Here is a 20,286-nt window from a genome sequence, read left to right on the forward strand (position 1 = left end):
TGGCACAGACTAGTTGGGCTAAATGGCCTGTTTTCTGTGCTGTAGTATTCTCTGGTTCTAAATGAAACCTCGTTCTTCCACATGATCCATATCCTTCAACCCCTGCACATTCATTTAAGAATCAAAATCAGAATTTATTGTCATGAACATGTCTTGAAATTCATTGTTTTGCATTAGTATCACCATGCAATTATTGTTATGCATTAGTATCACCATGCAATTATTGTTATAAGCACATTAAATAAATTAGTGCAAAGAAGAAAGAGTGAGGTAGTGTCTGTAGTTCATTGTCCATTCAGAAATCTGATGGCAAAGGGGAAGAAGTTATTTCTTTGCCGCTGGGTGCTAGTCTTCAGGCTCCTGTACCTCCTTCCTGACAGTAGCAAAGTGAAGAGGGCACGACCTGGGTGGTGGGGGTCCTTGATGATAGAGGCTGCTTTCTTGAGACACTGCCTCTTGTAGATGTCCACAATGGAGTGAAGACTGATGCCCATGATGGTGCTGGCCAGGTTCACAACTCTTGGCAACCTTTTTATGAGGCTCTGATAGCTCAGTGGTTAGAGCACTGGTTTTGTAAGCCAGGGGTCATGAGTTCATCCCTTGCTGGAGCCTCATTTCTGTGAGGGGTGCTGGACAAAGTGGCAACGGTAAATAAAGTTAAAGAATTTTATGTATGTTACATTCTAAATGTAGCACTGCGTGACAATAATGGAACCTTTACCTTTTCCTATCTTTTTGGGACTTCCATACCAGACAGTGATGCAACTATTCAGAATATTCTCCACGGTACACTGACAGAAGTTTGCAAGAGTCTTCGGTGACATCACAATTCTTCTCAAACTCCTCACCAAGTACAGCCACTGGCAGGCCTTCTTCATGATTGCATTGACATGGAGGCACCAGGATATGTTTTCAGAGATGTTGACCCCCACCCAAGGAATTTGTTAATCCTTTCCAATGTTGACTGCTCAATGAGGACTGGTTCATGTTCTCCTGATCTCTCCCTCCTGAAGTCCACAATCAGTTCCTTAGGTTTGCTAACGTTGTGTGCAAGTTTAATCCCTCTTAACCATTCTTATTGTACAGTAACATCCCTGGTATCCAGCACCAATGGAGATTGGTAAATGGTGGTTGCTTGAGACTTACTCTTACAATCCCTAACTAATACACTTGCATTAAGAATAAACAAAAGACAAAAATTCTACGCAGAACTTACATTGAACAAACTTGACTTGATAGAATATATAAACCTTAAAGCATTTTTCTTTATTTTCAGTCCTATTCTTTGAAAACATTTAACCGTTGCTGCATCTACAGGTTCCTCCCCCTTCAGGGAGCCGCAGGAGAGACAAACTGTAACATTATAGATAATTGCACCCCCCCCCCCAAGTTTATAGATAAAGCCTCTGACCAGGGCAACTCTTACCAAGCAGGGATAAGGAGACACTTTATCGGCAAACGGCAAACAGCATGAACCAGCTCTTCATTCTTCCTCCTAAGTAACATAAAAAACAAAGAATTTGGAATTGATTTGGATGGTGCACAAAAAAGATTTGTTAAGATAGCTCTAGCCGTAGCAAAAAAATGTATTATGTCAACCTGGAAATTGAAAGATAATTTGAAAATACAACAATGGTATATAGAAATGAATAAATGTATTCCATTAGAAAAAATAACATATAGTTTAAGAAATAATATTGAAATATTTGAACAAATATGGGAGCCTTACATGAAACACAATAGAGAAAACCTACCGGGGACATTCACTACCTAAATTAACGAAAGGAGAGGGAAATGAAAAGAATTGACTCAGTGGAATTTCTTGTTTATTTTTATTGAATGACAACATTGTTTGACTGGTTTAATGTATCCTAGATTTTGTACTTTAAATGGACGGGGGGGAGGGTGGAGGTAGGGAGGGTAGGATGGGAGGAGGGAGGGGGGGGGAGAAAATGGCACTGTATATATTTGAAAAGGAAAAAGTATGTATCATGGTCAATGTGGTTTATGGTGTGAAAAATAAAAAATTTAAAAAAAACCCAGCTCTTCATCCTGGGCAATGCCATTTCACACAACTTTATTCAAACAGCTGCTATGAAAATAGCCCGACCAAGGCTCCCCGCTGGCTGAATATTTGCTCCCATTTTCACCAAAGGTTTATGTGTTACTTCAGAGAGCATTTACTTTTACAATTTTAAACTTACATATTTTACCTATTATTTTATTCTTATTTATTTCAATTTTTAAAATGTATTTTTCTTGATTTTTGTTTTGCTGGTTGCTTGAAATCCAGACACCAGGGATTTTACTGTATCTGCTTCCAACACTATCCCTGAACATCTCCCTTAATCTCCCCCCCACCCCCCAATATGGAACATCTCCAGGGAATCCTGCCATCGGAGGGAAGTAGCAATGATCAAGGATCCACACCACCCAGCACACACTCTGTTCTCGCTGCTGCCATCAGGAAAGAGGTGCAGGTGCCACAAGACTCGCACCACCAGGTTCAGGAACAGTGCTACCCCTCCACCATCTGGCTCAATCAGGGACTCATTTAAGGATCTTACTTTGCTCATTTTTTAAATTATTGAATATTTATTTTCTGTATTTGTAGTCAGTATGTTTACATTTCTTTCTTTTGTATACATTTCTTTCTTCTTGAGTACAGTTTACAGTTACTGGTAATTAGAAGTTCTGCCTAGTCGGCAGGAAAAAGAATCTCAGGGTTGTATCTGATGTCATGCATGTACTTGAACAATAAATTTGAACTTTGAACTTTCCTGAAATGCGCATCCTCTATTCATACACGACAAACAAGATTGCCTACCCTGTCACTGGCTCTCATACTTTTGCAAACTTTATCAGGTCTTCCCTCAGCCTGGATTGAAGCCCGTGCCACCCAATTAACCAACAACCCTGTACATTTCTGGAAGATGGGAGGAAACCGGAGCACCCGGAGAAAACTCACACTGTTCACAGAGAGAATGAGCTGCATCTTTACAGAAAGCAGCAGATTTGAACCCGGGTCGCTGGCGCCGTAATAGCGTCATGCCGCCCAATACAACCACCATCCGCTTCTTCAGCTGGGGAGCGGAGAACACTGTGATCTGCAGCCAATGGTTTCTGTGAATGGGAGTAATGTTTGTTTGGTCACCAAAAAAAAGGACAGAAGATAGAAAGTTAACTTTAGCAAATTGGCCCTGAGAACATCTGAAAGATGAAATTAAGTGTGAATACAGAATGATGAACGCGAAAGGCATTCATTAGAAGACAAGAGACCAATCAAAGTTCGGAGCTTATTACAGAAGTTCAGAGCAAGTAGTGAACTCCACCAGACCCACGTTTCATAATCCTTATTATGACTAATTCCTACGACATTCCTCTAGCTCCAACTGCACTTTTGACATCCTGGGTCACCTTTGTTCAAGTCAACTGTCCTCTGATTGCACTTGTACAACCCGACGAAACAGCGCTCTCCGGTCCCTCGGTGCCAAACCCGCAGACACACAACCAGACATAACACACATACAGAGAAATAATACACATGCAGGATAAGTAAATAAAATGCTATTTTGTACATATGGAGTCTCGGATGGTCGTTCCGCATTCTCTCTGCCCTTGAGATGAGGTGTCTTGACTGGGGGATATTTGGTGACAAGCAAATAAGGATGGGGGGGTTTTCGAAACCTAGTAACATAAACTGAGGAGCTTGGATAGAGGGGACTTGGAGAGAATGTTTCCATGTGGTGGAGGGGTCTGGGACTAAAGGGAACAACCTCAGAAGGCTAAAAATACGAGGAGGAATTTCTTAACTCAGAGGATGGTGAATCTATGGAATCAGTTCATGCAGACAGCTGTGGGGGTCAAGTCATTGGGTGGCTTTAAATTGGAGATTGATAGGTTCTTAATTAGGAAGGGAATCAAAGGTATGGGGTGAAGGTATGGGTTGAACATGATGGTAAATCAGCAATGATGAAATGGTGGGGCAGACTTGATGGGCTGAATGGCCTAATTCCACTCTGATGTCTTATGGTCTTTCAGTCATCAGGAAATGTTGTGAGTTATTTAAACTGAATGTTCCACTGGCTTTTCTTTCAGCCCCTATTAATGAAATGACATACTAACATTCAAGACAGTTCAAAAGAATTATTGACTAATTCCTGAGTGTCAAGATTTCTTCATGATCACATACACAAAACACACAAGAAGGAGATTCCGCTCTTTGCACCATACAGGCACACAAAGAGGGGCCAGAAATGTCCTTGGAGTATTGGCTGTGAGGGGTAACCTTACAGAGGTTTTGTAAAATCATGGATAAAGTGAATGGTCCTTTCCTCAGTCCAAAACAGGACATAGGTTTGAATTAAGAGGAGAAACATTTAAAAGTGGACTGAGGGGCACCTTTATCACACAGAAGGCGGTGGGACTGTGGGACGAGCTGCCAGAGGAAGTGGTAGAGGTGGGAACAATTATAATGTTTAAGTCTTTTGGGCGGGTACCTAGGTAGGAAGGATATGACCCAAATGGGACAAGTGTGATGGACAGCCTGGGTTAGCATGGCCAGGATGGGTGGAATGGCCTGCTTTCGTGCTGTGACTCCATGACACCTATCAATCAGGCTAGGTTTGAGTGCTCAGCACTAAACCATCCTGGGGTTGGGGGGGGGGGGCCTGCTGATGCTCCTCTGACAATCCTGCTGCAGCCAACATCGAGCCCCAGGGCTGAGCCAGTGGCCCTCTAGATACACCCTGAGCCAACTCCTTCACCAACCTTTCTCTGGGGACTCAAAAGAAATGCGGGAGGAACTCAGCCGGCCAGACAGCACCCATGGGCGCAAATGGTCGGCTGGTGGTTCAAGTTGGGACCCTGTATCGTGATAAAGACCCGGAACATTGACCTGGCGACCCTGCCTGACCATCCAGCAGTTCCTCGTCTGCTCAAGATTCCAGCATCCACAGGCCTGGCGCCTCTCTCCTCCTTCCACTGCGGGAAGCACTCTCCCCTTTCGTGCTGATCGGCCCAAGCCCCTCTGCTAATGCAAGAGCATCAGGATCTCGACTAGAGGGAGGTTCATGGGAATGGATTGGGTTCCTCAGCGTTGTGAAGATGCCTCCCTAACCACAGCCTAACTGGCATATTAATGCAATCTCCAATGAGTTTTCACTCTGGAACTGCTTTTCCTGTTCTTACTTTAAACTCCTAATGTATATTTTTTCTCCAATTGAATCCCATGCAGCAATCACATTTACTGATAGCATAACCGAGCTAACTGCATTTGACATCTGACAAACGTTTCACAAACCCTCTTTGTTCAATTCTGCTTAACCATTCCTATTGACAGGAGCAGAGCTCAATATGAGTGGGGCAGCCTGTCAGACACTTCCCCCTCACACCTTCTTCCACTAGTCAGTGGTTGTCCATCATGTCTCCCACTTCACTGTCTTAGAGAATCTCTAGCAGCCACCAGTAATTGAAAGCCCAGCAGATCCTCGGCTGGAATAAGTTGCATGGATCTTTAAAGTGTCAGAAGCATTGGAATTTGTTTCAGTCGAGAAATTTAAACATTATAACTATTATAGCTCTTTTTGTTTATTTTCAATTGTGAGGATATTTAAGGGAAAAGTTAGGTCCAGCTATGTCATTACCTACTTATACTAAGGTGGAAACTCTCAGTAGGAGGAGAAATATTAAGAAATTTACTTCTGTAATATATCTTTTGTTACAAACAGGTAAATAAGGAGTTCATAAATCTAGACAGAGATGGGAGTTAGATTTGAATATTATAATTGATGAGCAAAGATGGTCAAATCTCTGCCGACATTGTATAATCAATACTATTAATGTAAGATATAAATTAGTTCAATATAATTTTTTACATCACTTATATCTTACACCACAAACATTGAATAGAATGAAATCAGATCTATCAGATCAATGTTTTAGGTGTGGTGAGGAGATAGGATCTTTCTTACGTTCAACTTGGTCAGGTCCCAAGGTAAGATCTTTTTGTGTGGATTTAAGGAATTTTTGAGAACAGGTAACAGGTGTATTTCCACAAAGCCCAGATTTATTTTTACTGGGAAATATAGAAGGAACAAGACCCAAGTCGAAATTATCAATGTACCAAATGGAATTCGTTAAAACTGCATTAGTGATGGCAAGGAAATGTATTGCAGTGACCTGGAAATTAGATTCCCATTGGGAAGATGGAATGCAGAAATTCAAAGTTGTAGTCCCTTGGAAAAAAATCACATATAATTTGAGAAATAAATATGGTATATTTTTGAAAATCTGGCACCCGTATATGCAAATTTTAGGTATAAATATGTAGTAGTCTTTCTTGCTCCTCAAGACCTGTGTTAACCTTCTCTAAGTTAATTATATAGAAATTCTGTTGGCATCCTGTATGTTGGATGACAATTCTCCAAGCAATCTTTGACGTTTATTATTTTTCTTTATATTACTATATTATATTTTTCTTATATATTAATTTCTTTTGGGGTGGGGGTTTAGAGGGAACGGGGTGTGCGGGGAGGGATTATAATCATTGCAACTGTTAAAAAATTTCTATTCTGATATATTAATTGTTTATTAACTACATGTATGGGAAAAAATTTAAATAGAATATTTTTAGAAAGAGAAATTTAAATATTAAAAATGTGTGACATAAGCAAGCCAAAATTAGGAAGTGAGCTAAAGATTAAACATATTGATGAAGGAAGAGCAGTAGATGTAGTGTAGGGGTAGGCAACCTTTTTCTTTCCACTCACATTCCACCTTAAATATTCCCTATGCCATTGGTGCTCTGTGATTAGTAAGGGATTGCTTAAGGTGGTATGTGAGTGGAAAGAAAGTTTGAAAACCACTGTTTTAATCGTACCTAAATGACTTGTTATGTGCACATTTTCATAGCTCCAAATGAAATGGGCCAATGACAATTTTTCTCAAGCAAATATTTCAGTAACAATTGGGTCTAGAGAAGAGATTCTCAACCTTTCCTTCCCATTCATATACCATCTGAAGCAATCCCTTACTAATCACAGAGCACCAATGGCACAGGGATTGCTTCAGGTGCTCCAGATCATCCTTACCCACATGAAATTCTTGACATTCCCTGTCCAGTTGTAGGTAGATGAGTTAAAAGGAGAGTCGGAGTTTGGATCTGAGGCCCAGACCATATAACCATGGATGAAATCGAGGGCACTGAGAGAAAGTTGAGCTCGTCACTCAAGTAACTGAAGGCTGACTTGGAAGAGGAGGTTGTCTCAGTTTACTGGGTAACAGTTCTTCCTCAGCCCAACCTCATTGAGGTATGTATAGATTAATCTGTTGTCCCATTGGTTTCTATGGGGTTGTCCTGATTATGAGGTTGCACTTGTTCTGTTGATAGCAACCACTGTTCTTCCCATGAAGCTTTCTGAGGGATTCTGTGCCTTGTGCAACCTGGGTATAGCAACTCAAGTGAAGTTTATTGTCATCTGATTACACATATACAACCCGATGAAACAGCGTTCTCCGGTCCTCGGTGCAAAACATGCAGACTCACAACCAGACAAAACACACATACAGACAAACGATACATACGCAGTATTCATATATACAGATAAATACAGATTGTTGCATAAATTTGAGAGCCTCAGATGCTAAGTGTGAGCAGTTTCTTGGATTGTTCAGCATTCTCACTGCCTCTACCACTTAATGTGCCACTTGCCTCCACTCATTGAATGATTCTCACTCTGGCTATCGAGTGAGATGGGAAGCAAAGGAGTCCTGGTGCTGGGAGGGGTAACCGTCCTGAGTCCTCACCTACAGGAATATGTATTGCAATATTGCATTAATGATCCAGATGTGTGTTCTGATGAAGAACCAATTGAAATACATGAATGGAGGCCATTGAGCAATTTCTGAACCAGCTCTCCTTGGCTCTACCACCCAGTGCCCTTTGATATGGAAACAATTTGATTTCCTACTATATCTAGAACTTCAAATTCCTGGTTGTCAGTATCACCAAGGATCTGACCTGGAGCCTCCATATTAATGCCATCATTAACAAGGCTTGCCGCGGCTATACTTTGTGAGGAGTTTGACGAGATTTGATATGTCACCAAAGACTCTCAAAAATTTCTACATGTGTAACGTGGAGAGCATTCTGACTGGTTGCGTCACTGCCAGGTACGGAGGTGTCAATGCTCACGAAATAAAAAATTCCAGAGGTTGTTAACTCGGCCTGAAACATCACAGGCACCAGACTCCACTACATCGAGGACATCTACAAGAGGCGGTGGCTTAAGAAAGCGGTCTCTACCCTCAAAGACCCCCACTGCCAAGGCCATGCCTTCTTCACTCTGCTACCATCAGGAAAAAGGTAGAGGAGCCTGAAGACGGGCACTCAGCGGCACAAGGACGACTTCTTCCACGCTGTCATCAGATTCCTGAATGGACAATGAACCACAGGCACTGCCTCACTTTGACTTCTTCTTGCACTATTTTTACTTATTTTGTTAGGTGATTTATATAAATGTTTGCGCTGTAATGTTGCCGCAAAACAACGAATTTCATTCATGGCAATAAATTCTGATTCTAATCTTGAGATGTTCAAGTTTAGAGTGGATGTGGTTTCTTGTGTACATTAATGAAACATTACTGTGGACATGCAATTTTCCCAATCACATTCACAGTGAATTTTTGAAAGCCAATTCCAGGGCCAGAATAACATATACCAGGGTGCATCTGTACAAAGTGAAAGGAGGGAAGTTCAGTGGAGACACCAGTGGTAAGTTTGTTACACAAGAGTTGTGGGTGCCTGAAATGCCTTGCATGTGATAGTGGAGGCTGGAACATCAGGGGCATTTAATACATCTTACATGGATGAAAGAAAAATTGAGGGTTATGAAGTCAGAAGGGTTTAGTTCTTCTCTTTAGATCAGCACAACATCAGGGGCCGATAGGCCTGCACTGCCCTGTTGTGTTCTATGTTTGATCCATTAATTCATCCATTCCCAAAACACTTTTGATTTATTTATGATCATTCAAAATGCTTTGGCAATTTCGATTTAACAACATACAAACTAGGAGCAGGAATCTGGCCTGTTGAGCCTGCTCCGCCATTGAATGAGATCACGGACTCAGATCATTAGATGTGGGCATGAGAATGCTGTTTAATCCTCCTGCCTGAGGAGGGTCTACAACTGAGTTCTACCCAAGATCAGACTCCAGAGGGGTCATGAGTACAGTTCCTTCCTCAGTGTATGATGGGTGTGGCAGTGATGGTTCTCACAGTGTGAGAACTTTGGTTTTATTATGTCCATGACCTGGCTCTACCTTTACACTGCTGATGTCCCCGTACCACCCCATATCACATGCTTGATATCCTCCTCTGCGAGTCGCTGTAGTTCTCCTCCAAAACCCCTTCATCTCTTTGCGCATTCTTTCTGCAAACAACTCCTCAGCTCTGGCACTTCTCACCGTCCATGCCTCCTCTCTCCTCACTCTCCACCTTGGCCGTAAAGGCTCTTCGAAAGTTTTAAGAGTCATTTCTCCATTGAAGTCACTCAAGGTCACAGTTACCTTCTCACAGTTGGTCGACGTTCCCTCTACTAAACCCTCGACTTTTGTCAACGAATCAACTGATCGAATCTCCCTCTCTTCTCTTCCCAATGCTCTTTAATGTAGAAACAATTTGGTTCCATTCTAAATCTAATCTTGAGATGTTCAGGTTCAAAGAGCACTCGTGGCTACTTGTGTACAGTAATGGAACATTATTGACAGCCTCTCCACACCTCATTGCACTCATTGGGAGAGAGAGAGGAATTAAAAAATAAGTTCCTGAAGATATGATGAAGAGAGACTCCAAAATTAAATTTCAAGCAAATAATTATCAAAAATAAATCTTTGTTTGCAATGGCAATTTCCCCTCATAAAGTATTTTTTTTAAATCAGAAATCTGGAGTCATTTCTTTTTAAAGGTCAAATTCTCACTATGTTAAAGAGAAATAAAAGTGGAATCTCCATTGAATTTCCATTTGTTAAACTCAGAGCGCTTCTATTAATCTTAATCAAATGATTCACCTGGTCTGCTTTCCTCGGTTTTCCTCCTGTTTCAGAAGCTCTGCAACATTTTGGAGTAACAAATTTCATCAATTATTAACATGAATTCCATTCTCCGTCTGAAGATGAAGTTGCAGGCATCTCCTGCATTTCCTTTGAGGATCGATAGATGTGACTGGTGTAATCACCATTCGGTTGGATACAGTGAAATTGCTCAAAATACCAAGCTATATTTTTTTATTACAATCAATACACTTTTCCTCAGGCTTTGTGCTGTCTCTCACCTATCTGCTGCCCGCTTCTTAGATACACCACTACAAAGAGGATACAAAGGGCAAGGCAACATTGAGAAGCTTTCAGGAGTAGGTTATTCCGCTGGTGCTCCAGAATCCAGGTTGTTGGAATGGGGCCGTACAACTTTGGGAGCTCTTGGATCCAGAGTCACTCCAAAGCAGGGGTCGACAAAGGTTTAGGCTTTAGAAAAATTTATTATTGATTATATTTATTTATTTTACATGCTTGGAGGCTCAATGAGAGATCAAAGATCAATTGTTAAAAAAATTTGCCAACCCCTGCTCCAGAGAGGTCCGAGAACCATGCAGTTCACCTCTGATGGATCCACTCTGCCAATCTTTGAGATTGTAAATATAGATAATTTTATTGGTCTCCACCATTCGACTCCTCAACAGCCAACTCAATTAGGGACTCATTTAAGGACTCTTACTTTTAGCACTTTATTGATTTTTTTCCCTCCGATTTGCACAGTCAGTTTGTTTACATTTTTCTATTTGTTGACTTGTGTACGCAGTGCCGATTAATGCAAATGAAGGCCCTGGGCTGCGAGACCTTGGGAGGCCCAAACTTAAAAGCATCTGATCATGAGAAACAAAGCCTCATTCTCTTCTTTATCTACTCAATGAAAGTAGAAAATTGCTAACATTTTAGCATGGATAACAATTTTATTGAAATTCACAGATATCAAAGAATCCTCACTTGTTCTCAAAGCGCATGCTATAATGATAGACAGTAAATGCAGAGCTCTCGCCAGCATGCGCGATTGTGAGAATCCCACAAAGAATTCAGAAAATTCCAGCAAGTTGCAAATCGGCCAGGCGGGAAAAGCCTGCGTGAAAACTTGTGTAACTGTTATACATATGTGTCTAACGTTTCTAAGCAACTAGGCCTTGAGAGTAAAATCAAGTGTAGGTGCGTTCAGCCCTCCCATCAATGTGTTCTTGAATGTTGGATTTGTGCTTACACATTACTCTGGCCTAGGTACACCCCTGATTCTTATCGTTACAAATTAATGGTAATTTTTTTTTGGCAGGAAGCTGAGGCCTCCTTAGATTATGAGGCCCTGGGCTGCTGCCCGCTCAGCCTGTATGTAAATCCAGAACTGTGTGTACGTTGAGTGCAGTTTACTTTTTGCACTACCAATAAGTTGCATTTCTGCGTGGCCTGCAGGAAAAAGAATCTCAGAGTTGTATGTGATATCACGTATTCACTCTGACAATAAACCCGAAATCATAATCTGAAATTTAGTCTGCCTTGCAAATGTAGATACATTTAGGAATCACGTGTCGATATTAAAACGCTGCTGCAAACAGCTGTAAATGTTGACACACTCCTCATGTAAATGTTCACACAGTCCTCATGTAAATGTTCACACACCCCTTAGGATCAAATGCAGCCCTTAATAGACACATAAGGTTCACTTTCAAAGATGGATAAATTTCTGATGATCATTGGTAAATATCAAACATCCAGGGATTTCCTGTGAAGATGTATTACTCTCAAGGCAATCCTTTAAATGGTGAATCCTTGTGATTCTATCGCACACACCTCAAAGCTCTTATGGACAGTCCCAAAGACCACCTATACACGCTGCTATTCTCTCTAAGACCACTCGGAAAATTATCCACTCATAAGTGAAGAGAGAAAAGTTTAGGGGAGACATCAGAAGTGAGTTTTTTTTTAAACACAGAGAGCCTTGGGTGCCTGGAAGGCCTTGTCAGGGGTGAAGGTGGAACAATAGGAGCATTTAAGAGATTCTTAATCGAGCACATGGATATAAGATAAATAGAGCGTTACGACGTATGGAGGGTTTCATTTTGTTTTGGTAGGAACATATAGGTTGCCGCACATTGAGGGCTAAGGACAACTTGAAAATATCGCATCATTTCTGAGAATATTCTCTTGGAAAATCCAAATAACTACCTACCAATCCTGATATAAACTGAAATACTCCAGGAAACTTCCATTAATAATGTAATGATATTTGGGATACCTGTAAGAGTAATCCTTGACAGATTATGTATTAATGTGACAAATATTCCTGAGAACATTTTTCAAATACTGATGAACTCTTGTCATCATTATAACATTGTCCAAATAAGTGAAGAAAATACTTCAGATGTGCAACGCAAACTTCCCTCCCCTGTATGGATTTCATGTATATCTCCCACGGCCTACAAAAAGCAACCAACATCCTAAAGGACACTTTGCACTCTGGTCACAATCTCTTCCCCCTCCTCTAAAGGTAACAGGTCCTTCCGGCCCACGAGCCTGTGTCACCCAATTGACCTGCATCCCCTGGTATGTTTTGAACAGTGGGAGGAAACCAGAGGAAATCCACGCAGACATGGGGAGAGCGTAAAAAATCCTTACAGACAGTGCCAGATTCGAACCTGGGTCACTGGCACTGTAACAGTGTTGCACGAATCGTGCCGTCCAATTACACCCAATTAACCTACAACTCCAGTACATTTTGAAGGGTAAGAGGAAACCAGAGCACCTAGAGCAGACATGAGAGAACGTACAAGCTCCTTACAAGTAGCACCACATTTGAACCTGGGTCACTTGTGCAGTGATAGCGGTGTGCTAAATGTTTTGCTAACTGAGCAGTTCAAATGGTTTAAGAGTGTGAAATTGTGCACCTGCAGGCTTAAAGTCAGTTTCAACCATCAGGCTCCTGAATGAACCCCACAACAATGCTCTCAATGCTTTGTACTAATTGATTTATTTTTCCTTGTAGCTCTGTAAATGTACAATTGCCTTTCTGCTTAGCATGGCTGCATGCATGTTAAAATTGACCTGTTAAAATGCTGGTGGAAGAACAAGGCATATACGACAAATAAACCTTCACTTAAAATAGTATTTTTGGTGTTGGCCAATCAACAAGTAGAGATGGATGCTGAATAAAGTTACTTCACTCAAAAATCTGTTGCTTTTAGCAGTGATTTCCAACTGGCCCACATTGGGAATGTTTCCCAGCCTCCAGAAGACCCGATAAAGCACTGATAGGGTGCTTGTTTATCTTTCCTAGTTCTGATCAAGGGGCTTCGACCTGAAACATTATCATTGCTTCTCTTTCTGCACATGCTGCCTGACCTTCTATAGTAAGGCCAGTGCCACGTTCAGTTTAAATTTCAATTTGCGCGGGAATCTCACTGAGTTTTCCATAGTTCACTGGATGCCATTGGTAACTGCAGCATCATCAGTATGTCCTGACTCCAGGAAGGCAGCTCTTGATCCTGAATGAGTTATCCTACATTCTGTCAAAGCATGAAACATTCATGGCACTGACTGCGTAGAACAACATTTACAATATAGTACCTGTAACCTAGTAAAAGTGCCCCAAAGGCACAGGATATTCATCCAATTGAACATGACACCAAGTCACATAAGGATGTATCAGGACAACTGGCCAATGCTTTTTCTTCTCCATGAAATAACCCATCCTGACAATTAAGGAAATTCCCCTGAGAAGCAGATGAACCAATGAAGCCCCCAAAGTAAAAAAAATCCAAACGAGGCAAAATTTAAACCAGTTTCAATGGGTAGAGGGGTAACATTTATTTTAGACAGTGAGTATTTGTGTTTTGTAAAAGATAGTAAAACCCCTGGTATCCAGCACCTATGGGGATTGGTTAATGCCAGATAAGTGAGTGCTTGAGACTTACTCTTCCAATGCCTAACTAATACACCTGTATTAAGAATAAACCATTTAAAAGACAAAAATACTCACATTGAACAAACTTCACTTGTATGAATCTATAAACCTTAAAGCGTTTTACTTTATTTTCAGTCACATTTTTTGAAAACATTTAACTGTCGCTGCATCTGCAGGTTCCTCCCCCTCCACGGAGCCATTGTAAAGATGAACAATAAATTAACCCCCCTCCCCTAAGTTTATAGATAAAGCCTCTGACTGTGGCATATCTTACTAAGCATGGATAAGGAGACACTTTCAGAGAGTCACCCCAATGGTGAGCGGCATCAACCAGCTCTTCATCCTGAAAGGCTCGATGCATAGTATCAAACAAAATCTTGGAAGGTGATGGGTGGAGGTGTGGGAAAATAACAAGTAAGAGGTCAGGGGAAGGGTAGAAGAAAAAAAGTTGAGGGGAAGGTGGATAGCTCTGAATGAAGAGAGAAGTGGATGGAGACCTGTAGAAAAGGAGACGGAGGGATAGGGAAAGAGAGAGTCTCCGACAAGAGGTTTAATAGAAACTGGAGAAGTCAAAGTTCATACCATCTGGCTGACAGTGCCCAGACAGAATATTAAGCATTGTTCCAATTTTCAGGTAGCTTTGGTTTGGCAGTGCATGAGGTCATGGACAGACATGTCAGTGTGGGAATGATGTGTGGAATTAAAATGGTTGTTTTCTGGGAGGTTCCTATTATTGCAGTGGGCAGAGTGAAAGTGGTCAATGAAATTATCTCCCAGTCTCCCCGAAGTAGAAGAGGTTACATGAGAGCACCAGATGCAGTAGATGATCACTGCAGATTCACAAGTAAAGAGCTGCTTCACTAGGAAGGTCTGTTTGGAGACCCAAATAGAGGAGAGGAAGGAGGTGGGGGCACGTGCAGCATTCCTTGCAGTCACAGGTGGAAGTCCTGAGAGGGTCATTGGTGGGAGTTATAATTTGATGAGGGAGACCCAGAAGGAGTAGTTCCTGCAGAAGGTGGGTGGGAGTGGGGGGGATGGGAAGATGTTTCTGGTAGTGGGATCAAGTTGTAAGTGGTGGAAATTACAGAAATGTTGGATGTGGAGGCTGGTGGGGTGGTTGGTGAGGACAAGGGGAACTCTGCCCTTGTTACATCTTGGGGGCCAGGGTAGATGTGCGGGAAATAAGGAGATGTGGGAGAGAGCTGAGATGATGACAGTAGAGTGGAAGCTGTTTTTTTGAAGAGGTGGGACGTTTTGGATATTCTGGAACAGAAGATCTCATCCTGGGAGCAGATGTGATGAAGGAGGAGGAATTGAGAGGAAGGAATAGAATCTTTAACCATCTGTGGGGAGCTTGCTTCCCAAGATGGAAACAGAGAGAGCCAGATAGGGGAGAGTGTTGCCAGTGATGGGGCAAATGAATTTAAGGTCGGGGTGGAAGTTGGCAGTAAAATGGATCAAGTTTAGGAGCTCATCATGGGTGCAGGAGGCAGCACTAATGTGGTCATCTATTGGGGAGAGGAAGCCTTGCTTGGGGCATGGGTTGCTTCACAGAGCCTCCAAAAAGGCAGAGGCAGAGCTAGGACCTATGGAGAAAGTGGGGATGAGCCAAAGGAGAAGCAATTGAGCTTTTAAACCTCGTCAAATGCCTCGGGAAACTATTATTGCAGTCCAAGTGGAACTCCAAATCCACATCGTTGCGTGACTGTGGGAAAATCTGCCGCCAGATGTCCCAAGCACTGTTTTAACGACACTTGCTCTGGTCTATTTAACGAAGGCGCTTTTCCAGGCGGGCCAATATTTAGTTTTATTCCTGGATCGGGATTTGGTCATGGAACTTGGCTTTTGAAGCAGGAGAGATGTGAGCCAGCAACTCAGTCCCCATTTACCCAATCAATGCGTACAGGTAATCCATGTTAAAATGGTGACTGTTCTCACCTTGCGAGGACAGGAATAGCGGGAGCAGGAATCGAATGGAAGATAGCCTGATAACTTTCTCAACTTTCTTTTCAAAAGAGAAAATGATTGGGGCCTCCGTTTGGGGAATTCGCTCATGTCTTTGAACACCTTGATGGCCACATATTGTAGAGAGAGAGAGGGGGGGGGGGTGGAGGAGGAGGTCTCCACTGCCGCAGCCGGCAGGCCGGGCTCTTTCAAACCCCCCCGCGCACCACCTTCCTCACCTCCTTCGTGTCTCCTTGGGAAATTTGAACATTCTTTCTGCATTCTACTTTCCCTTTTTCCCTCAAATTCGGAGGGGTATTGGTGAAGGGCGGTTGGATGCTGAACAGCGCAGGGAGATCTGGTCGACGGGGAGAGGTGTGTAGGAGCGTGTCTTTATATATAAGGCGGATGCGTCCATCACTCCTTTTAAGGCAAAGCCTCTTATTTTCCCTTAAACCAGGCGTCGCTTGCTCGGTCAACCCCTCCCCCCCTGAATTAAACATTTCAACACTGTTCGGTGGCTTGGCACTCTGAGGAACGCGTGTTAGTAACAGCTTTATATATAATATATACTCTTTTTTTTCAAAAAAGAGAAAGAAAGTGGGTTTTTTTTTGTTGTTCTGACCTCCTTCTTCCCCCCCCCCCTCTTTTTTTCATCCCTCCTTCTCCTGAGCAGTCGCACCTCCTCCACCCGGGGCGAACCCTCTCAGAAAAGCCGGGCTCGCTGCGTCTCCTGCCGGCTGCAGCAGCCGGCTGCGAGCGCTCGCTCCCTCCCTCCCTCTCTTTCTCTTCGCGCTCTCTCTCTCTCTCTCTTTTATCCCAAGCACTCAGGATGCGGAGGAGCTCGTTCAGGATATCTGTGCAACCACCCAGGACTCGTTCCCTTCTCCCGGATCGCTGTTAGTTCGAGGTGATTCTCCCAAATAAAGGGCCAACTTTCCTTTGAGCGGCACCGGGGCGAAAATGGACAGGAAAGGTAAGTTAAATTTGTGATTTTTAATTTGAAACAAAATAGAAGCAGTGTTTAATTATGGAGATGTCATGTGAAATGTTATAGTATTCAGAGTAAATGCATAAAATATTCATATACACATACACATGAAATATATCAAGGGTCGCCGCAGTGCGAGTTTTGAGGAACAAATCCCTCTATATTTAGTGACAGCTCAGTATAAGTTTTTCGAGACGACTGAGCTGCAGCTCGGAAGATGTTCATTGAGAGCAATGTCAATCCCATCATTTAGACGCTGTGTTCTTCAAACATTCCCGGTGTGGTTCTCCCTCCCTCCTTTGTCCACCTGCCTCTGGATTCATTTCAAGTTGTCAGCCCATCAATGTTACTGATTTATTTTTGTTTATTTAGACACGGGACCGTCCCCCCCGTATTTTCCATCCTCCCGTTGGAATAGATGATGAGCTTTCTGCTTTTCGCGTGCAAGAACCATCAGACAACCCAGCCCAATTTGAGATTTGGTTAGTTGGCATCCGGTTCACTTTGGAAGAGAGCAGCACGGCTCCTAATGATTAACTTCCAAGTTGATATGGTTAGGATTTCAGGCAGGGAATGTCTCAGTGTGTGTGTGTTTTTTTGCACCGATAGTCTATGCTTTGTTGCTGTCTTTCCCCTGACACACTCTCGGGCGCTCATCTCCTATTCTCTGTTATCGAGCGCCTTCAGTGGCTATGATGGTTAAAGAGGATTTAGGCGGATGAAAACTTGGTTCCGTGTTGTGTGTGAAAAGCCCCTTGCGAACCCACAAAAAAAAACACGCTGCAAACCCAAGATTACACCCACTCTGGTCAGCCTGAAGGTAGCAACTTTATATAAAAACTATGTTTCGCCCAGAAACAATTTTCCTAGTTTAACCCTTGATTGGCCAACGAACCCCTCCCTGAATAGACATTAAAACAAACCTCGGGCAAATCGCCTCTGTTTATGTCAGTGGTTGGCTGAACATTGGAATCGGGACATTTTGTTAAATAGTGACAAATCCCAAAGAAAACTTTACAGTTTTTGGCCGTTGCAGTCCTCCTCCTGGCGTTCCAGCCCAGTTTGCAGGGAGAGAGGGTATTTTTTCCGGAAAAAGGGTGTGTGTGTGTGCTTCTCTCTCTCTAATATATATGTGTGTGTGTGTGTGAGAGAGAGAGAGAGAGAGAGGGAGGGGGCGTAATTCTCTGATTCAGTTTCTCTCACACTTTTAGACTGCTATTTAAAGCTCAATATGTGATTTAATAAGTGGACTCTACTCCAGCCACCTCTATCCCCCGCCCTCTCATTCCAGTCCTCAACAATCACCCCCCCCCCACCCCCTCCACCAGAAAACAGAATGGAAATGATCGGTACTCCTCTGCATCGACTCGAGATGTCGGTGCCTGTTTTAATTCAAAGACCTCGGATAAAATGGGGAGAGAGAAAAAAAAACTGACAATGACCTGGAACTGCATCAGAGACGAGGAGCTCATTAAAAAAAACACACTGGCCTGGAGTCTCGGTACTAAAGTAAACCTGTTATCGGGTTGGCAGCAGAAGTGCTTGATATTAAACACACTGTCAACGCACACAGGACTTACCAGATCTCTTGCTAAGGACTCCGATTGTATCGGCAGCGATGCCATTTACCCAGAGACGGAGTTGTGGACGGGCAACTCCTCTACTTGCCTAAATCTGCAAAAAAAAACCCAACAAAATAAATAATCCGTAAAACCCGAAACTTAGCTCATAAATTGCTAATTTGTCGAAGGGGGAAAATGTTTAAAGAGTAACAGGAGTTTGGAAGCTGGTGAACATAAATCCGATATTTCAAGCAGAACTTTTAAGGCAGCCGGGGGGCGAAGCCCACCACTAAACGGACTGGCCCCGCTTCTCTCCGGCTCCGAGGATTATTGTGAATCGTCAAGGAACCACAAACGCAAAGTTTCAATGCTCTCCGCTTGAGTGTTAGATGAGGAGACACCTTGCACGCCCATCGCCACGCTCACTGTGATTTAGTGAAATGAAAGAACCCATCCAGCAATTTAGCAGCGCAAAGAGCGATCTCTAGGATACAAGGGGCGGCGGCAAAGCCAATGCAATTTGATGAAAAATGGAGTTCAGGCGGTTTTCAGTGGCATCAGAAAATTGTGCTTGAATCAGCGGGCTGCATCTTTTCTGTTCTTCGAGCACAACACATCAGGCTGCATTCATGTTTATTAAAGGACGTTCCAATTGGTTTGAAAGTATTTTATCTCTTAGTGTTCGCTTTGGGGTGCGAAAATCTGGATGGTGGATGGAAATGACACAGGAGTCAGAATCAAGGTGGTTTTGATTGTCATGGCATTGCTAACAATTTACAAGACAAATAGATAGGGAAATAGGTTTTTCTACATTCACCAGAGGGGTCACTGGGATGGTATTTTTAGCCGTGGGTTGTGTTGGCGGCACTGTAAAAGTGGAGCGCGTTGGTGGAACAAGGATCGAGTAGAGACCGTAGTGGTAATCGGGAAAATATTGGATATGATGACACCACTGGTGATGGTGGCGATATTGGGGGTGACAGGTGGCATTGGCGATGTTGGGGTGTCAGATGGCATGGAGATATTGGGGGGTGTCAGGTGGTATTGGCGATGTTGGGGTGTCAGATGGCATGGAGATATTGGGGGGTGTCAGGTGGTATTGGCGATGTTGGGGTGTCAGATGGCATGGAGATATTGGGGGGTGTCAGGTGGTATTGGCGATGTTGGGGTGTCAGATGGCATGGAGATATTGGGGGTGTCAGGTGGTATTGGCGATGTTGGGGTGTCAGATGGCATGGAGATATTGGGGGGTGTCAGGTGGTATTGGCGATGTTGGGGTGTCAGATGGCATGGAGATATTGGGGGGTGTCAGGTGGTATTGGCGATGTTGGGGTGTCAGATGGCATGGAGATATTGGGGGGTGTCAGGTGGTATTGGCGATGTTGGGGTGTCAGATGGCATGGAGATATTGGGGGGTGTCAGGTGGTATTGGCGATGTTGGGGTGTCAGATGGCATGGAGATATTGGGGGGTGTCAGGTGGTATTGGCGATGTTGGGGTGTCAGATGGCATGGAGATATTGGGGGTGTCAGGTGGTATTGGCGATGTTGGGGTGTCAGATGGCATGGAGATATTGGGGGGTGTCAGGTGGTATTGGCGATGTTGGGGTGTCAGATGGCATGGAGATATTGGGGGGTGTCAGGTGGTATTGGCGATGTTGGGGTGTCAGATGGCATGGAGATATTGGGGGGTGTCAGGTGGTATTGGCGATGTTGGGGTGTCAGATGGGATGGAGATATTGGGGTGTGTCAGGTGGTATTGACGATGTTGGGGTGTCAGATGGCATGGAGA

General features: G+C 43.2%; 2 protein-coding genes across 6 annotated transcripts in view; one reads left to right on the forward strand and one right to left on the reverse strand.

Moving 5' to 3' along the window:
• Positions 1–20,286, reverse strand: part of dph1 (diphthamide biosynthesis 1) — a 745,916-nt gene that overhangs the window by 643,722 nt on the left and 81,908 nt on the right. For 3 of the 5 annotated variants that reach the window (XM_069911789.1, XM_069911788.1, XM_069911787.1), the window contains exons 6-7: positions 18,515–18,608; positions 1,427–1,495 (exon numbers count right to left, since the gene is read on the reverse strand). The gene's annotated coding sequence lies outside the window, so the exon portion shown is untranslated. Of the gene's footprint in view, positions 1–1,426; positions 1,496–7,091; positions 7,291–18,514; positions 18,609–20,286 lie in introns of those variants that run through there. The other 2 variants (XM_069911791.1, XM_069911792.1) reach the window with 2 other exon arrangements.
• rtn4rl1b (reticulon 4 receptor-like 1b) overlaps positions 16,466–20,286 on the forward strand; it is a 57,780-nt gene continuing 53,959 nt past the window's right edge. Inside the window, exon 1 of the mRNA XM_069911795.1 lies at positions 16,466–16,919. Within this exon, the coding sequence (XP_069767896.1) occupies positions 16,907–16,919 (13 nt within the window). The 5' untranslated portion in view covers positions 16,466–16,906. The remainder of the gene's footprint in view (positions 16,920–20,286) is intronic.

Source organism: Narcine bancroftii, chromosome 14 (assembly GCF_036971445.1).
Source record: "Narcine bancroftii isolate sNarBan1 chromosome 14, sNarBan1.hap1, whole genome shotgun sequence".
In the NCBI taxonomy this organism is placed as follows: Eukaryota; Metazoa; Chordata; class Chondrichthyes; order Torpediniformes; family Narcinidae; genus Narcine; species Narcine bancroftii.